Source organism: Sander lucioperca, chromosome 2, assembly GCF_008315115.2.
Source record: "Sander lucioperca isolate FBNREF2018 chromosome 2, SLUC_FBN_1.2, whole genome shotgun sequence".
Classification (NCBI taxonomy): Eukaryota; Metazoa; Chordata; class Actinopteri; order Perciformes; family Percidae; genus Sander; species Sander lucioperca.
In genome coordinates this window covers 18,360,511-18,380,510 of record NC_050174.1, presented here as the reverse complement: position 1 = coordinate 18,380,510, position 20,000 = coordinate 18,360,511, and the positions used below count along the sequence as shown (strand labels likewise).

At 42.2% G+C, this 20,000-nt stretch overlaps 1 protein-coding gene and 1 long non-coding RNA gene across 2 annotated transcripts in view; one reads left to right on the top strand and one right to left on the bottom strand.

Moving 5' to 3' along the window:
* Window positions 1-13,835: 13,835 nt before the first annotated feature.
* Window positions 13,836-16,638, bottom strand: LOC116048214 (serine protease inhibitor A3M-like). Its single transcript, XM_036008241.1, is given in 6 exon segments — window positions 13,836-14,235; window positions 14,320-14,392; window positions 14,394-14,509; window positions 15,781-15,869; window positions 16,010-16,203; window positions 16,205-16,638. Coding segments are annotated over 6 exon segments (1,065 nt in total). The 5' UTR covers window positions 16,600-16,638; the 3' UTR covers window positions 13,836-14,037.
* Window positions 16,639-16,694: 56 nt separating this feature from the next.
* LOC116048180 overlaps window positions 16,695-20,000 on the top strand; it is a 7,350-nt gene continuing 4,044 nt past the window's right edge. The window contains exon 1 of the long non-coding RNA XR_004104578.1: window positions 16,695-16,862. This is a non-coding gene — a long non-coding RNA (uncharacterized LOC116048180). The remainder of the gene's footprint in view (window positions 16,863-20,000) is intronic.

Sequence of the window (20,000 nt, the reverse complement as noted above, 5' to 3'; positions counted from 1 at the left end):
CAACTTTATAGCAAGGAAGTAAGATGAGGAAGTATGAGAGCGCCAAATGTCCTGGTAAGGAAGGAGGTTGGGGGGGGTTGGCGGGTGGGGACTTTCACCCAGAAGACCGGGGGTTCAGGTCCCGTCTGACGTCGGGTTGCATTTCTCCAAACAGGTCCGTATGGTATCGTACGAACAATGGGTCCCCCAGCAAAACGTATACGATATCCTACTAAATGAGGAAAAAGGTGAGGATGAAGAAACAAACTAAACTATTCAAATGTGTAACTTAGTGCATCTAACTGAAGGCTTTTTGTCGCCTTTTTTGCTGCCTTTTGTCGCCTTTTTCGTTGCCTTTTGCCTTTTCACTGCCTTTTGTCGCATTTTTGTTGCCTTTTTTGCTGCCTTTTTGTCACATTTTTCGCTGCCTTTTTGTCACAATTTTCGCTGCCTTTTTGTCACATTTTTCGCTGCCTTTTTCGCTGCCTTTTGTCGCCTTTTTGTTGCCTTTTGTTGCCTTTTTCGCTGCCTTTTGTTGCCTTTTTGTGCCTTTTGTTGCCTTTTTCACTGCCATTTGTCGCATTTTTGTCGCCTTTTCACAGTTTCATCTAAGTACATTTACTCAAGTGCTGTACTTTTACTTCACTTGCCTTTTTAATATTCTGATATATATGATCTCCTACGAAATGAGGAAAAAGGTGAGGATGAAGAAACAAACTAAACTGTTCAAATGTGCAACTTAGTGCATCTAACTGAAGGCTTTTTGTCGCTTTTTTCGCTGCCTTTTTGTCGCCTTTTTGTCACCTTTTTCGCTGCCTTTTGTCGCCTTTTTCGCTGCCTTTTGTCGCCTTTTTTGCTGCCTTTTTGTCACATTTTTCGCTGCCTTTTTTGCTGCCTTTTGTCGCCTTTTTCGCTGCCTTTTTGTCACATTTTTCGCTGCCTTTTGTCGCCTTTTTCGCTGCCTTTTGTCGCCTTTTTCGCTGCCTTTTTGTCACATTTTTCGCTGCCTTTTTTGCTGCCTTTTGTTGCCTTTTTCGCTGCCTTTTGTCACCTTTTTTTCTGCCTTTTTGTCACATTTTTCGCTGCCTTTTTTGCTGCCTTTTGTCACCTTTTTCGCTGCCTTTGTGCCTTGTGTTTGTGTCCCCCAACTCAAACCAGACGGATGTTCAACTCGGCTCATTTTAACACAACTGATCGCTGATTGTTGTTTAGGTACATTAAACCACGTTAAGCTTTTTCACGTTAGGACTTAAATAAAGCCCATGAGAACCGTGGAGAGTCAACCCACAGCCGCTCTACTGCCCTGCTGAAAATGTGAAGCAGACACTCGTCACACGGGCCAATTTTGCTGACACCTGTGCGCAATTTCACAGTAGGCTTTCAGCCAACAAATTGATTCTTGAGCAAATTCACTCCTCTAACAAATATACGGAATTAATCCAATAGGGAAGCTATCTGCTCTATAAAATGAGATTACATTTGTGTGTGTGTGTGTGTTGTTGGTTAGAATAACACTGGTAACACTTTACGGTAAGGGTACATGAATTCATGCATGGATTAATTGATGTAGGCTATGTATTATTATGCATTTATGTAATTAATGATTTATGTATTACTGCATTCCTTAATATCCCATGAATCATCAGGAATTGACGTGTTCATAGTCTGTCATTTGTGACCTCATACATGAACAACACAACTAAAGCATTAGGTACGTGGGCACATCATATGAATTATTAAGCCTGATCATGATTATTTATTTTTCTGCAAAAAAATGTGGTCATCACTGCGCAAATTCTGATTTGAACACAACTTGTGCATATGTACCTAATGCTTTAGTTGATGTGTTGTTCATGCATGAGGTCATGAATGAGAGGCTATGAACTCATGTCCATTCCTGATAATTCAAAAGATATAAAGGAATGAAGTAATGCACAAATCATGAATTAATTCATACATGAATTCATAATTCATGTACCCTTACTGTAAAGTGTTACCATAACTTTAGTTCAAGACTGGGGCAGCAGTTCTAAATAATTCATTTAGTGCCATGCAATGAAAAATACCTTTTCACAACATTTTTCACAAGTTCAGTGGGTGCATTTTCCAAAAGAATGCTTTAATTCTGAAAAATAAAGTTGGTCCCACACAAAACTCACTCAATGTCTTTTAATAGCCTATTATTTCTTAGATATGTAGGCTACATACCAAGAAAAGTCATGAATATTAACTGAGATACCCCATTATGTTGTAAACAGTAGGCCTATATGTGCTGTTGGCATAATTGCTGTCTGTGAAATCTGTCTGTGTCTATGTATGACCTGGGCTGGCACGAGCACTGCGGTCATGCGCAAAGTGTCCCGGTTTTAGTTCTGGGAAATCTGGTCACCCTACGCTAAGGTGACATCCTCAGCAGTGAAACGCAGAACGAGGGCAGGACAGGGCTGGACTATAAACTAGCTAGGTGTAAAGCTAAGGCTAGCCGGCCATCTGTTCCATCAATCCTGCTTGCAAGTGTCCGCTCATTAGACAACAAACTGGACTACAGCCAACTTCAACGAAACTCCCAACGCGAGTTCAGAGACTGCTGTGTTTTTGTTGTTGTGGAAACATGGCTGAACAACAATGTACTGGACTATCCAGCTACCAGGCCTGCTGCTCTGTCGCCGGGTAAGACTAGTGGAGGTGGGCTGTGATAACACGGACTAGTGCTTGTATCCAACTAACTGGTAACTGCTGGTGGAGTTTGTGACTGTTAAATGCCGACCATTCTACATTCCACGCAAATTTAAGGCTGGGTTTATACTTGGTGTTTACAGGCCACCAAGTGCTAATGCTAATATGCGTTAGCTGAACTTTACAGAGCCTATAAATGTGTGTGCACTAAATGTAGCCTGTTTAGTATGTTGTTTTTATATATTTTAAAAGTGAAACGTTGTTTTGTGTATATGGTGAAATGACAATAAAACACTTGAGTTGAGTTGACTGTCTCACTGTCTGTCTGTAACGGTAGGCGTGGCTTGGGAGTAGACTCTAAAGCAGCGAAGCAAATGCATTCTGGGATTTGGTGTCTTTCATCCACATGAGCCAAAAACACATGTTCTGGCTTTTCTCAGCCTAGAAGCCACCGATTTCTAAAAAAAAATTAACATTTCTACTATATAAGTGACCCAATTTAAAAATATATTCATCTTTCCAATGATGAAATATCCCTTTAAGTTTTCTTTCCACCAATGTTTTTAGAAGTTTGTATTGCTTTTTTAAACACAATCTCCATCCCCGCCCCCCCAATGTTGAACCCAAAGTTACACTCTTGCTCCTCAGTTTGCACAACATGAACCAAAATGAGTTACTTTCTTCTCTTTATTTCCTAGTTACAGGTTTAAATCTGTGTCATTGTGCAGCAGATGGAACATTTCGTTCCTCCGGATGGTTTAAAGAGTCTTTAAAGGATAAACAGTGAAGAAACAGCAGGAAGTGACTTTTAGAGAAATCTATAAACAAGCCCCCCCCAGACACCGGCCCAGACACCGGCTGACTGTGAATGACCTGCAGTGTGATCCTGAAGTGTGTTTTGGTTTTCGGTTCGTCGACCCTCTCTCTCGCCGTGAACAGGAACTCAAACCACAGACGGGATGTTCCACTCGGCTCGTTTAACACAGAACCGCTGGAGCCGGCTCTCATAAAACCTTCTCTCTTTCTGCTGAGGATATAAATCTTTAAAAACACAAATATATAGTTTAGAATAGAATACACTTCATCGTCCCCAAGGGGAAGTTTGTCTTGGGCATAGCTCTGCAATCTGTTGCTTCACAACACAAACATGTCACAGAAAACCCATTCTAAAATCAACATAAAAACATCAACATAATAAGATCAACGAAGCATATTAGGACATAAAGGACACACATGACTGTACAGACATAATACCACATCTTAAAGGTCCAATATGTAATATATTTACTGTGATAAATCCAAAAATTACCCCAATGCATCATCAGATATTAAGGAAACCAGTGGTGTAGTCTACGTGCTACGCAGGTATACGCAGTATACCCACTAAGAAAGCTCCAGAATTTCCATATACCCACTTAAAAATGCCCAATGACACACAACAACATACTTTCCATTATATTTTTGATATATTTTGAATTGTCATCTGTGTTTTTGGTCTTCACATAGGCTAAATAAAGGTATTTCCTTCGTAAATTGATGCATAAAAGTGTATCCGAATACAGGAAATGAAGTCGTTGATGCTCAAACCTTCCCTGGGGAGGACACCCAGACCCCCACTATGATTTGACCCCCCTCCCCCCAAGAGGCACATTCTGGCCAATATATACAGGAGGCTACAGTATACCCACTACAATATATTAAACTACACTCCTGAAGGAAACATGCTAAGTTGAAATACTATCTTTTCTGACAACAATGATAATGCCAGTATTTTCTCCTTTTGAAATTTCCATTCCGTGACGTAATGTCTGTTTGTGTTTTGGCGTGTGTGTTGTTATCAACTGCCCAGTTTGACAGCCAGGCCGGGTTGCCAGATATACCTGTAAACATTTAAACCCAGCGCGCTACAGCTGTAACGTTAGTACAGCCATGAAAACAACAAACGAACAAACGGGATCAACAGAGATAGATTCTACCCGACCTACAAAAAACTGCATGTTTCTAATAGTTGCGTGACGGTCACGCAATTATTAGGACACTGAGTTCGCTAATTTCCTCCTTAACAGGTAGCTAAGCATTAGCTACAGGCTAATTTATCACGGCTACTAGGGATGGGCATTTTATGTCATTTCAACATTCGTGTACTCACATTGAATTATATAGCTAGAGTACCCGAGTTGGTTACTCGCAAAAACAACTGAGACACTGCCAGTAAAGTGATCCAGACTGGTCCTGGCTAACGCCGCCATGCTAACCCTGCTAACGTTACCGGGGAACCAGGCAAGCCGGCAACGTGTAGCATGTTCAGCGGCCGTAGCCGACAACGGTGAATTATTCTAAGCCAAGAGAGGGGGGCTGTAAATCAGGAACAGAGGACAGTGAGTTTGCAGCATGTTTAGCGATTGTTGCCGTAATTCTAAGCCAATAAAGTGTGTATTTCAGTCAGGTGAAAAAGGACGGCAAGGTAGTGGTATTTTTAGCGGTTCCTACAGTAATTCTAAGCCGAGGAAATTTGTCTGACAGTTGGATACAGAGCTCTGCGTGAGCACGGGCTTTTATGACTGTCAATATAGCCAGCATCTAATGTTAGCTACTCCACTGTGCTGTGGAGTAATGTCTGGCTATGTGAAGGAATAATCTGACAATAATCACTGACAATAATCATGCTAATCTCCTATATATATATTTACTGTTGAGCATTAAGAGTTGTGTGTTAGACTAAAGGTTGGGTGGAGAGGCATAAAGCATTTCATTATTTAAGAATGTCTGAGTCAACACAAAATGTTTCAGCTTGACCTTTAATTAAAATATGATCAAAAGGGGAACAGTTGGATAAGATTGCGCGGTGAAAAACAGGAATATCTGGAGGATGAATCATTGCTCCACCTTGGATACAGGAGCTGGTTGCTGGGGTGATGACCTGCCCGGAGAGGAGCGGCCGGCATGATAAAAACTGTAGGCAGAGTTAGGAATGGGGTCCCCAGCAGAGAGGTACAATGAATGGAGAAAGATAAACACTTAATATGGACCAGCGTCTCAGAAGTACCTAGGTCGCTGGGGAGAAATAGAAATCGGGCAGCAAAAGTTAAACAAGGCACCGACTCAAGACGTTTCTCTCTGCCCTGTAATCGGCAATTTCCACTGGATGCGGAACGTCTGCGGAACGTCTGCGGAACGTCTCCAGAACGTCTCCGGAACGTCGACGGAGTCATTAGGTTTCCATTAAAGTCAGTGTGTGTATTCCACTGACTGCAGAACATCTGCGTCCCTACTCCGAGATCTCGTGGTCGGCTGACCGCAGCCGTTACGCAACAAATCCGGACCTGGTGGGTATTGACGGACGGCGGAGCACGCAGCCGTTCCGCAGCACAGCCGGTCTGCGGACGTCCGCATCCAGTGGAAATCCACGGTCACTCACTCACTCACACAGACACAGACACACACACACACACACACACACACACACACACACACACACACACACACACACTCACTCACTCACTCACTCACTCACTCACACAGACACAAAGACACACACACACACACACACACACACACACACACACACACACACACTCAATCACTCACTCACTCACTCACTCACACAGACACACACACACACACACACACACACACACACACTCACTCACTCACACAGACACAGAGACACACACACACACACACACACACACACACACACACACACTCTCCTCAGCAATAATACCAGACATCACTTCTCACACCTTTTACATACATGTTTTTAATTTTCAGATGTTTGCTCACAAATTTTTTATCTTTTTGTAAGAAAACATCCACACACAGCAGGATGTTTTCAGTCAGCAGGTTGATCTTTCCTCCTCCCTGTTTTTATTAGATGCTATTAAACTCGGACTCTGCAGAGGTTGTTGTTGTGTTTTGTTGACCTGTTTTTGAATGACGTATGAAGGAAGTTTAGAGTTATTGATTTTGATTTGTAACCTGCCTACTCTGACCTTTGAGCCTGCAGACTGAGAACTAAAAACAACAAATCAGTAACCAGAACCTGAAAACACCACAGAGGGAAAACGTTGGTACTCTGCCTCCAAATTAATCTTTCTTATTTGTTACAAACATGCTAATTAAGAAAAGCACAGAGCAGCACAAATACCAAAATACAGTCTCTAAAAACTACAGTGAGCAGCTGTTTTGGGAAATTACTGATGAAACTTTTATCTCTTATTACAGTTAGTGCAACATGTAATACTGACAGCTAGTGTTTGAAATAGTTACTGCGGTACAAATTCAAAATACTGGAGAGCGTCGTCTCCCCCGCCCCCTCCTCCCCAGACTCAAAGTTCACGGAGGTTGCCAGGCTGAGACCGCAGCATCAAACAATGTTGCTAGATGCTTGTCTCACATATAAAGAGGAAGATAAGTTCTGAACCTCCTGGGCCCTTAGGCCCTTAAAATCTGACTCCAATTATCTCTAATGTCTTTTCCTCCCCAACGTATTTGTTGATGGTAAGACCAGAAGACACAAAATAACTTCACAGAGACGATGGAGATCAACTTGGAGACCCGTACAGCATTGTCTGATTGCTAGGGCGAGTCTAGTCTTGAGATTGTGAAACCGTATGCATATGTCTTGTAATTCTTGAAATACTGATTACTAAATTTGTGAAGCTGATCTCCATCGTCTCTGTGAAGTTATTTTGTGTCTTCTGGTCTTACCATCAACAAATACGTCGGGGAAGAAAAGACATTAGAGATAATTGGAGTCAGATTTTAAGGGCCTAAGGGCCCAGGAGGTTCAGAACTTATCTTCCTCTATATGTGAGACAAGCATCTAGCAACATTGTTTGATGCTGCGGTCTCAGCCTGGCAACCTCCGTGAACTTTGAGACTGGGGAGGAGGGGACGACGCTCTCCAGTATTTTGAATTTGTACCGCAGTAACTATTTCAAACACTAGCTGTCAGTATTACATGTTGCACTAACTGTAATAAGAGATAAAAGTTTCATCAGTAATTTCCCAAAACAGCTGCTCACTGTAGTTTTTAGAGACTGTATTTTGGTCTTTGTGCTGCTCTGTGCTTTTCTTAATTAGCATGTTTGTAACAAATAAGAAAGATTAATTTGGAGGCAGAGTACCAACGTTTTCCCTCTGTGGTGTTTTCAGGTTCTGGTTACTGATTTGTTGTTTTTAGTTCTCAGTCTGCAGGCTCAAAGGTCAGAGCAGGCAGGTTACAAATCAAAATCAATAACTCTAAACTTCCTTCATACTAAAGATACATTCAAAAACAGGTCGATAATATCCTGAAAACATTCTGCTGCTGCCAGCGATCCTATCTTTGTGTGTGTGTGTGTGTGTGTGTGTGTGTGTGTGTGTGTGTGTGTGTGTGTGTGTGTGTGGTAGACTGACCCCGAGCTGTGAGGTTGTGAAACAAAGTTTCTGCTCCTGTAGAAGACACAAGTCCATATGAAATCAACTGTTTCCAAAATGTGAGAATTTTTCTGCATGAAGTACTTTTACTTTTATTCTTTAAGTACATTTTCCTGATGATACTTTTACTGAAGTAACATTTTCAATTCAGGGCTTGAACTTTTACATTATGGAAGTAGTACTTTTACTTTGCTTCCTGCTTCTTACAGTGCAGACGCTTTGCTGCTTGCTCCTGCCTCTGCTTGCATATTTCTGCTGATAATCTTGCTTTTCCTCTGAGAGAAACTATGAGCAGCGGCTCTTGGATACTTATAAATCACTGGACTATACATTTTTTGTAGACATAGTAGGCTATTGCCATATTTCAACATTTTTCTGCGTGAGCGTGGCCTACAAATAGCTCAAGCCTGTCCTAAAGTGATTGTAGCTAAAGCTAATTAGCAGCAAGATGCCTCCCTTCTCCATGGAGGACTACTACAAACTCCTTCAGAAGATTGGAGTTCTGGAAACCAAAATTCACCGGTTAGAAGTAAACCTGGAAGTGAACGGATCATGTGGAAATGACACCACTTTACCATGGACCCAAAACAATGGACAGAAGCATGTCAACACACAGCTAACTAGCACCAGCAAGACTACGGACAAACAGGAGGGCTGTGGAATAGGTAATAAATCAACAAGTGGTAGTCCTCCCTGGAACTCTTTTGGTGCAAAGCCTAAGAGTAAATCCTTTTCCTGGGAAGGACGACTAATGGGCAGGGCACAGCGCCCTGAGATTTGTGATATGAACGGCTGGCCTGCATTACCATCCAGGCAGAGCGCCTCTTCAACCCCTGTACTCAGTAGGACACAGCCGTGGACAGCTGCAAAAGGGAGAATTAGCAACAAAATGCCTCCCCAACAACTGAGTGTGCAACTGGATAACAGATTTGCTCCTCTGCTGCAGGACCCTGGACATGACCTGGATTACGTCTCATCGTCACACAGCAGGGTAAGGACTGAGAGCAATTCAAAAAGTAAAAAGCTACAGGGAAAGCTAACAACTGGGCACCAAACTCTGATTGTGGGTGACTCTGCTGTAAAAAACATAAAAAGCAGTAAAAACACCAAAATTCTCTGTTTTCCCAAAGACATGGTGTCTGACTTAGCCCAAAGAATCCCGGATATCATGGCAGCACACCCAACTGTGAAAAACATTATACTGCATATAGGGTCACATGATGTTGTAAAGCAAGAGTCTGAAGTGCTGAATCGTGACTTTATGAATCTGCTGAACACAGTCAGCTCCCTAAACGCAGAGGTGTTTATCAGTGGCCCTATACCGCCAGTCAGAAGAGGAGCTGAGAGATTCAGCAGACTGTTGGCACTGAACAAATGGCTTTCAACTGCATGTACCGTCCACTCTCTGCGGTTCAGTGACAATTTTAACAATTTCTGGGACCGCAGACATCTTTTTAAAGCAGATGGACTTTTCCTTAACAAGCCAGGAGTAAAGCTGTTCACCTCTAGCCTACTTTACTTTCTGCACCACACATCTGCTCCCTCAGCCAAGGACACAGGACAAGATAAATCAACACAAACAAAACAAGAGGAAGACACAACAAAGTGTGGCAGTGATCCACCACAGCCCCCACCTGAACAAAGATTTGAGCATGGGAGACCACAGAGCGGAGATGAGAAATCTCAACCCCCCTTTTCACCCGTCCAACACTCCTCAAACCCCCTTACCAACACCGACACCTTTGAGGATCCATCGCTCTCCCCATTCACCCTTTCCCCTGTTTCCCCCTGCCACATGTTGGAGTTCACTGACCGGATGGAGCAGCTGGTAGATGCTGGAATCAAGTTTGCCCCACTACCTTCTCCCATCACTCGCCCCCAGCATCAAACTGACCCTGTTTGGACTCAACCCCAGAAAGTAAAACACCAGGCACCTCTGCCCCCTCAAGGACAGCAGCTAACTCCTTCTCAACAGACTGATAAGTATGCTTGTGTACAAAATGAAACAAGCTTTAACTGATATGTGCTGGGCCCAGGCTGCATGCCTAGTGGCACTCATGACTCTTTCCAGGACAAGCCTTGGCCCTGTGTATTCAATTCTTCGTCAATCTATGTTGTGATAGGTAATAGAAAAAGAATGGTGAATCTGCTAAGTAAGAAAAAGAAGCACTTAACTGCCAACTTAGCAAATTTAGCATCCATTCCTCGTCAGCCACAGCCTGTCCCAAAAAACAAGACAGATAATTATTTTAACACACTAACATTAGCCTTACTAAACGTCAGGTCTTTGGCGGGTAAATCATTTTTAATCAATGATTTTATTATTAAGCACAATCTTGATTTTATGTTTTTAACTGAAACCTGGTTAGACCAGAATAACAGTGATGCTGTTCTCATTGAGTCAGCTCCCCGTATCTTCAGTTTTATGAGTGAGCATAGAGTGAATAAGAAAGGAGGTGGAGTCGCCATTTTGTTTAACGACTCGTTCCAATGTACTCAAATAGCTTATGGAAACTTTGCTTCTTTTGAATATGTGGCTCTTCAGCTAAGGTCCCCCTCTCGACTTATATTTCTAATTATCTACAGGCCACCTAAATACTGTGCATCCTTCTTTGACGACTTTAGTGGACTGCTGTCTTTAATCTGTATAAACTTTGACTGTGTAGTTATTGCTGGTGATTTCAACATTCATGTTGACAACCCCCAGGATAGGGGGACCAAAGAACTGTGTTGCATTTTTGAGAACTATGGACTGACTCAGCATGTGACGGAGCCCACACACAACAAGGGGCACACTCTGGACTCTGATTATCTTAAGGTTGTGGTGACTGATGCTGCTTGTCTGATCATTCCTGTGTTTTCTTTAATGGCACTATCTCTGTGCACAAAAGTGTCCAAACAAAGTTAATAAGAAAACGGTATATCACTGACAACACCAGTGAAACATTCATTCAGCTTTTCTCCTCCACACCCACCCTCTCAGGGGTCTCAGTCACTGAGCTTGTAGACAATTTCAATTGTAAAATTACAAATGTTATTGATGCCATTGCCCCCACTAAAGTCAAAACTGTCTCTGATAAGAAAAGATCTCCATGGAGAAATGCCATACTGGTAAGAACAGAAAAAAGAGAGTGTCGAAAAGCAGAACGCAGGTGGCGAAAAACTAATATCCAGGTCCACTACAACACCTATAAAGAGAGACTTCGCACTTATAATTTGGAACTGAGGAATGCAAGGTGGTCCTTCTTCTCGGACATTATTGCCAAAAACAATAATAATTCGCGTGCTTTGTTTGCTACTGTCGATAGGTTAACAAACCCTCCAGTACCAGTAGCATCTGAACTTTTATCCACAAAGGCCTGCAATGATTTTGCCACCTTCTTCGATGACAAAATTCAGTAAAATTAGACAAACAGTCAGTGCTTCCATATCAAGTACAGGGTATGTGTTGTCACAGTGTCCAGGCAAAACAGATTCCAATATGACCCAATTTCATATGATTAACCATAAAAACCTGGAGGACATTATACAACATCTGAAAACCTCCTCCTGCTGCCTTGATATTCTACCAACGGGCCTTTTCAAAAATGTTGCAAACTTGTGGCTACAGATCTTCTACAGATTGTGAACACGTCTCTTCTCTCAGGTATCTTCCCACAGGCCCTGAAAACTGCAGTCATTAAGCCACTCTTAAAAAAGAACAATCTAGACACGTCACTAATGAGCAACTACAGGCCGATATCAAACCTTCCATTTTTAAGTAAAATCATTGAAAAAACGGTTTCTCAACAACTCAACCTTTTCTTGTCATTAAACAACAGTTTTGATGCCTTCCAGTCGGGTTTTCGACCACACCACAGCACTGAGACAGCTCTTGTTAAAGTCTTTAATGACATCCACTTAAACACAGATAGTGGCAAAATTTCAGTCTTAGTATTACTTGATCTCAGTGCTGCCTTTGATACGGTCGACCACGACATGTTACTAGAACGATTGGAAAACTGGGTTGGCATTTCTGGCTCAGTACTAAAGTGGTTTGAGTCTTATTTAAAGAATAGGGACTACTTTGTGTCTATAGGTAATTATACATCTGAGCATACAAATATGACGTGCGGAGTTCCCCTCAGTTCCCCTCAGTTCTGGGGCCTGGGGCAGGTCTGCTTGTTGTCCCCAGAGTCAGAACTAAACAGGGGGAAGTAGCGTTTAGGTTTTATGCTCCACATATTACATTACATGTCATTTCACATATCTGGAACAAACTCCCAGAAAACTGCAGGACTGCAGAAAACTGCGGATGACACACAAATTTATATAACCTTATCGCCAGGGGACTATAGTCCAATACAACAACTGACTAAGTGCATTGAACAAATTAACGACTGGATGTGCCAGAACTTTCTTAAATTAAATGAAGAAAAAACTGAGGTGGTTGTTTTTGGAGCAAAAGAGGAACGATTAAAAGTCAGCACTCAGCTTCAAACGATAATGTTAACAACAACAGACAAAGCCAAAAATCTTGGTGTAGTTATGGACTCAGACCTGAATTTTAACAGCCACATTAAGACAATTACAAAGTCAGCCTCTTACCACCTTAAAAATGTATCAAGGGTTAAAGGACTTGTGTCTCAGCAGGACTTGTCCATGCTTTTATCTTCAGTAGACTTGACTACTGTAACGGTGTCTTTACAGGTCTCCCTAAAAAATCAATCAGACAGCTGCAGCTGATTCAGAACGCTGCTGCTCGAGACCTCACTAAGACCAAGAAAGTAGATCACATCACTCCAGTACTGAAGTCTCTACACTGGCTTCCAGTGCCTCAAAGAATTGATTTCAAAATACTTTTGCTGGTTTATAAATCACTAAACGGTTTAGGGCCAAAATACATTTCTGATCTGCTAGTACACTATGACCCACCCAGACCTCTCAGGTCTTCTGGGACAGGTCTGCTTGTTGTCCCCAGAGTCAGAACTAAACAGGGGGAAGCAGCATTCAGTTTTTATGCTCCACATATCTGGAGCAAACTCCCAGAAAACTGCAGGTCTACTGCAACTCTCAGTTCTTTTAAATCAAGGCTGAAGACCTTTCTTTTTGATGTTGCCTTTCATTAAATAACTGTTCATTTCTTATACTGAAGTTGCATTGTTGACACTGTATGACAATCTATATAAGCATATAAAGAGCTTTTATATATTTAACTGTTTTAATTGCTCTTCAATGTTTCATTTCTTATACTGCACTGTAACTTTTATTCTCGTATTTTATGTTTTAAATTTTTTAATCTGTTTTCATGTAAAGCACTTTGAATTGCCCTGTTGCTGAAATGTGCTACAAATAAAGCTGCCTTGCCTTGCCTTACTTAAAGGTGCTCTAAGCGATGTCACAGGTTTTTTAGGTTTTTTTTTGAACACACTGTAAAAAAAACGCGGTCTCTGTACACAGCCCAGGCTCCACAAACGGCAAAAAACAAACCGCGCCAACCTGCACTACCAAACATAACAAACAGAGTTCCAGCCAATAACCGACAAGAAGGATTTGGGGGTGGGGGTCAGTGCGCGGAAGCACGGAAGGGAGGGACAGGGGACGGGATGAGGGAGGGCGAGGTAGCCTCAGTTTTGTTTGACAATACTTCAAACGTCAACAAGAAGTGACATCACCCAACATTGCTTAGAGCACCTTTAAATAAAATATTTTACTACTTCTGCCACTGCTGCCAGAACCAGAGTGGTTCAAAAAGTTAGTTGAGCTCTATTGTATTTTTAAAATCTGATCTGTTATAAATGAATATCAAATGCTTATGGAAGTTGATCATATGTTATCCCTACATTATTTTACCTTCAAAGATCATTATATAAAAACTGTTTACATTCTCAATAAAGCAAGAGACAACAAAACAAAAGTTTTTCTGACTCCTTTATATGAGATGCAACAGCTGTGCTCGAGCAAACACAAAGTGATGATCCATCAGATGGTTGGGTTGATAATCTTGCCCATGAAGAGGATTTTCTCTGTGTTACGTTCAGTGATGATGACCATGAATGGACGATCGAACTTCAACACAGGGACAGGGTCCAAGATGGCAGAAAATCCGATGAAGATTCCTGTGACAGCTGAAGCTTCGGCTCCGGCCTCGTCCACGTCCAGCGTAGCTTGGTGCACAACCTGCGGTGCAACGCAGAGGAAGTGAGACAACAGATGAATGGAATATGTGTGAAATAACATAAAACATATGCTCTGTTTACTTACATCTGAGACTGCCAGTCCATGCTCCTCTGAAATGCTCCTCAAATTTGCACCACCACTAAACATGTCTGTCATTCATTCCTGCCAGCGCATCGTTCAGCTTGTAGGAAGTCTTGATGGAGAACTTTGGAATATATACATAATGGTTGCTAAAACATGGGGGGGGGAGAAGACAAACATTCACTGAATCTGACTGGGGCACGAATTTCGTTTGGCTATGAGAGCCCTAAACAATGATATGCTGTTTTTGCCGCTGACAGACTCAGATAGTTATTCTAAGAATCTGACATTATGGAAAGGATCCCTACAGAGAGAGACCTTTTTGTTAAAAAGTAAGGTGCTTTTAGTTTAACATGAAACAGCCCCGAAATCACCATCACCAAATCCACCAGACTCCATGTAAATAATCAGTACTTTTAACGTGCATAGAGCCAGCATATTTCCACATGTAAATGGGTGAATTAAGGGTTTATTTCAACCAAACCAGAGTGGTGATTGTTGGAACAGTGGAAAGATGAACCAAGACGGCTTTTGATAGTTTTATTTAGTTTCTGTTCACTTTGAATGAAGTGTGTTTTACGATGATAAAAGTACTGATTGTTTACATGGAGTCTGGTGTAGTTTGGTGATGGTGATTTCAGGGCTGTTTCATGTTAAACTAAACCAGTTGCTAGAGCAGGCGCACCTTTACAGAGGGTTATTCCTCGGTGCAGAAGGTCCAGGGTTCGAATCCGATCTGTGACGGTTTTCCTGCGTGTCTTCCCTCCTCTCTCTCCCCTTTTGTGTCTGAGCTGTCCTATCATTAAAGGCGGAAATGCCCATAACATGTTTTTTAGCTTAATTTACCTTAACTGAACAGCTTCGGAGTCATTGGAATGGTTATATGACTTTTTTCGGGTTGAATGGTGGTCGTCTCGCTCCCCCCTGGAAAAACGGAAAAAACACCTAAACCACCAAAACTTTCCTCGGCGTCAGGAAGTATCGCGTGATATTAGGTCTCGCCATGTAACGGATTGCTTCACGGCACTGCACACATACGGCCATTCAGGAACCGGCTAGCAAGGTAGCGATGGAGTTTTTCACACTATCGTCATGGCTGAGCCGGCAAAAAAGAAGCAGAAAGCTAGGAAAGCATTGTCGGAGGAACAGAGAAAGAGGAAACGGCAGACTGACCGAGAGAGGAGTCAGACACGGGTAAACATAGGAGCTGCCAAATATCTATTCTGAAGCTGTATAGGGAGCTCTATAGAGAAACCTGCCAGCAAAAAAGCCAGAAAACAGCGAAGAAATGGCCAAAACTGCATAGCGCCCCTTTAACGGCATGAAAAATACTTCATATATGTCTTTCGTTAATGATGAATTCCCAACGGACCCCCGCTCTAGGTCTGGGCTGAACCCTGAATGTTGACGATGTCTGGCTCCGCCCCTGTTAATTGCTGGGACTCAAATTATTTTATCTGAATTAAGAATGTAACTGTGAACCTTGGTGTTCTCGTCCACGTTGAAGTCGCCCTGCTTGGTGAGCCTAGGGTCAAACTGAGACGCCCACTTTCCTGTTAGACAATGAGCAGAAACAATACACAACCTTTGGTTTAATACGTTCCATTTAACCTCAAAATATGTAAACAGATCTTACATTATTACATTAGATTATTACAGACTGACTAGATCTCATCCCACAGGACCTTTTTACCTTTGTAGTAGATGTAGCTGATGAGACACATGACTGTGTTTGGATCCAGGAGGTCCACCAGCTTGTCAATCTTCCCGTTGGTCTTCTCCTCCACGTACTTATTGATGGTATCAGTACTTTCTCTGGTTTTGGTGAAGTCCACATTGAACCCATCTGCGAAGTATGACTGCTTCAGGGTCTGCAGGAACTCCGGCTTCGTTCGTGTTGTTGGCCCTCTGGAGGAACGTCTGGAAGGCCTGGTCCACATCTGTCTGCGTCAGGAGGGAGCTGTTGAAACCCAGACCACTGAAAAGCTGACGGTGCGTCTCCCCCTGCGCTCCCACGGACAACGCAGCCAGGGCAGTCGACACACTAGCCGGGGAGAAGAAGATATTCTTTCCCTGTGAGTCAGTGTGAGCTGCTAACTTCCTGTAGAGTCGGAAGGAAAAGTCTTTGTTTGCTTCGTTCACCAGGGAGACGCTGTTGGCGCTGCCGTCCGCTACAGTGTCTTGGACGGTCTTGTCAATGCTGTGACCCAAATGGTGATGGCCTCTGCCGACGCAGATCACCGCTGATAGGACCCAGAGACCCACGGCCGCACGCATCATCATTGTGAACTAAGACAAAAGTTCAAAAGTTCAGCTTCATTGTTTGTTTTAATGAGGAAACTGATTGAACTGGAGGTATTTTCTGAAGGCTTAGTATAATGTGTGTCTGATAAGCAGGGACGTCACTAGAATTTAAAGACAGGGGGTGCTTAGACCTCAGGGTATTTGTAACTTACGTTTGCAAAATCTTTGCACTCACATCTTTTGTTACTGTATTAGAGCTACACTTATGTCAACGACCAGTCAAGAAACCAAGATGTTAACAAGTAAAAAGTGACAGACATACCGTCTTCTTACATTTCTACTCTGTTCAACAAAAGTTCCTGTAACATTAGCTTTTAGACACATCAAAGCTGCATGGGAAAATTTACTTAGGCCAGACTTTGCTCCGGATGAGTTCTTCTGTGAGCAATGACTTAAATGCTATCTGTCTACTCATGTAAATGTGTAATAAAGTAATCGCATACTATATCTAATTCCTCCCTCTATAAGATAAGTTGTCAAAATAATGCTATTTAATTACGCTAATTACTGTAACTGCGCTGTGGATTGGTTCAATCAGTGTCCTTTCGCTGTGTAGTTTGGCTTGCATACAGTATAACCCAAGAACCAGAATTTGAAGGTCATAGTGAAATTTGACAACACAAGTTTGAGCGTTTCTCAAATAAAGATAATTTATTCTGCCAAATGATGTATACAATGTATGATATGAATCAACAACGAAAAGGCAGTATTCAAATAAAGGAAAATTGAGAATGAAAACCACAGACAACAGTTACTTTTTGTTTATTGTCTACTTCGTGGGTGGAAGCATCAAAGAATGCCTTCTGTTTTAAGGGTGGCAAATCGGTCTATCACTCTGTTGTGACTTAGGTGCTTCAGTATGTCATTTTCAATCGACATGGCTGCAAGATTGTGAAGCCTTTTCTGCCCCATTGTTTGACGCAGCCAGGAGTGAAGCTGACGCAGTGCACTAAAGGACCTTTCACAAGAGCAGCTGCTCACAGGCACTGGAAACATGTCTGGGTCTAGGAGGTTGTGCACAGCTAAGTGTGTGTGTGTGTGTGTGTGTGTGTGTGTGTGTGTGTGTGTGTGCGTGCGAGCAGTAGCAAGTTCAGACCAAAGAGTAGCGACGAGATGAATCCTCCAGCTACTTGCAACGCTCCGGTCTGCAACGCTCTGAAAGTTGCCAGTTCACACACCAATGCAACGAGACGGTGCATCATCTTGATAGCACAACGACTCTTTGTACTTCTGTCTAACTTCCGACTTTTTGGCTATTTTGTAGCTGGATATATATTATTTCTTGCGTCTAAATATGAATGGATATGGTTAGTGATAAGATGCTTGATACAGTTGGCAGAATCTTTGATTCTCTGCTTTGTTTTAATACCGCTTGGCTCTCTTCGGTAGCTAACTCTCTATCTCGCTCGTCCACACACCGTTAACGTGCATGTGGGTGCTCGTTGAGCCTCTAACACTGCCATTTCGACCAGGTGACAGTTGTTAGGGTAGCGTCAGCACCCCTGAAATAGGCCTAACGACGTCCCTGCTGATGAGTATGTGGGCTGTTTAGTTACTCTCAAAGAAATCTGATTAAAGGGTGGTATTTTTCAAGCTGGACCCTGTTTCCCTATTCATTCGTGTCCAAGTGACTGACGTGAACAAAAATCTTTGAAACTGGTCCAGTACTGAGCGACAACGCTCTAACCGGTAGCCGTGAACCAGGCTGTAATGTAAGCCTACAGGACTAATGTTTTAGTTTAACATGAAACAGCCCCGAAATCACCATCACCAAACTACACCAGACTCCATGTAAATAATCACTACTTTTATCGTAAAACACACTTCATTCAAAGTGGACAGAAACTAAATAAAACTATCAAAGTCCGTCTTGGTTCATCTTTCCACTGTTCCAACAACCACCACTCTGGTTTGGTTGAAATAAACCCTTAATTCACCCATTTACATGTGGACATATGCTGGCTCTATACACGGTAAAAGAACTGATTATTTCAATGGAGTCTGGTGGAGTCTGGTGGAGTTTGGTGACGGCGATTTCGGGGCTTTTCCACAACTACTCAGTGCAAAACAAAGTGTAAGCAAGCCAAACGTCACAGGAGAATCGCACTGAAACCATGCAGGAACTCATAGTGCACCTTTAATTATACTAAAATATTATTGATATGTATATCAGTATCATCAGTGGTGTAGGGAGAGCATGAGTGTAAGTGAATGTGTGAAGAATAAAGTAAACAAAAGAGTCAATCAAGCAAATGGTAACCAGGTGTAGACTACCACACCTCTGCCTGCCTCCTACCCAGCTCAAATGAGTGGGAGGGGTCATCACAATTGTCAAACTAATGAATATAACAAATAATACAAAGAAAAACATCAACATCAATGCATTGATTGAACTTCCAAAAGGAGAATAAGTAGAGTAAATCTAGTCATCTCTAAAGGGTTTACAGTTCCAGTGTACACAGTTACATCTCAAACTCAATGTGTTAAACTGTATTAAACTGTTGGCAGAGTATTTCAACTTGTATGTGAAACACATGAAAACAATCCATCTGGTTGAAACGCAGACAGAGAAGCACAGACGGGACGAAGAGAGATGTTCCTTTTTATAAGATAAATCAGTGCGACTGCACTTTGGCTTTGTTTATCCTCATGTCTCAAACTCGTATTTGCTCGGCCCCTGCATACGTTCTGTGTAATCATATTTTACCGTAACTCACGTCAAACTGAGGCTGCAGCGGATAAACGCACAAGCCATGAACCGTTTGACCAACTTACTGTCACCCTACAGTAAGGTGACCAGATTTCTGGGACATTTTCAGGTCAGAAGCGTAAATACCTCCAAAACAGATAATGTTTTTATCTTTGTAAACTTAAAACGGGGACACTGCCCCAGGGGCGTCACTAGACCTAGAGCTGCACTGGGGCACAAGCCCCCCTAGGGGGGTCCATGGGCATGCTCCCCTGTAAGACAATTTTGTCTATTTTAACGTTTAAATGCCTCAATCTGGTGCACTTTGAAAAGAAATTCAGACAACAAGCAGGAGGTGTTCTATGTGTGGAGTAGTTTTGGAGGCATGCCTCTTTGTAATTATGACATATATAAAAAAAACTGGCAAAAAATACTCCCCCAAATTATGCATATGCCTATTTTTGAAAAGTAAGTGATGTAGTATAACCAGCAGAAGACTAATTATATGTGAGGGAAGTTTAGAGACAACTCTATTTAATTATTCAAATATTAAATGTTTTTGGCAAACAAATATTGCCCAAAATTATGAAAGGTAAGTGCTGTAGTACAACCAGCAGGGGGGCTTCTATGTGTGGAGTAGTTTTGGAGACATGACTCTGTAATTTTGACATATTACATTTTTTTGGCAAAA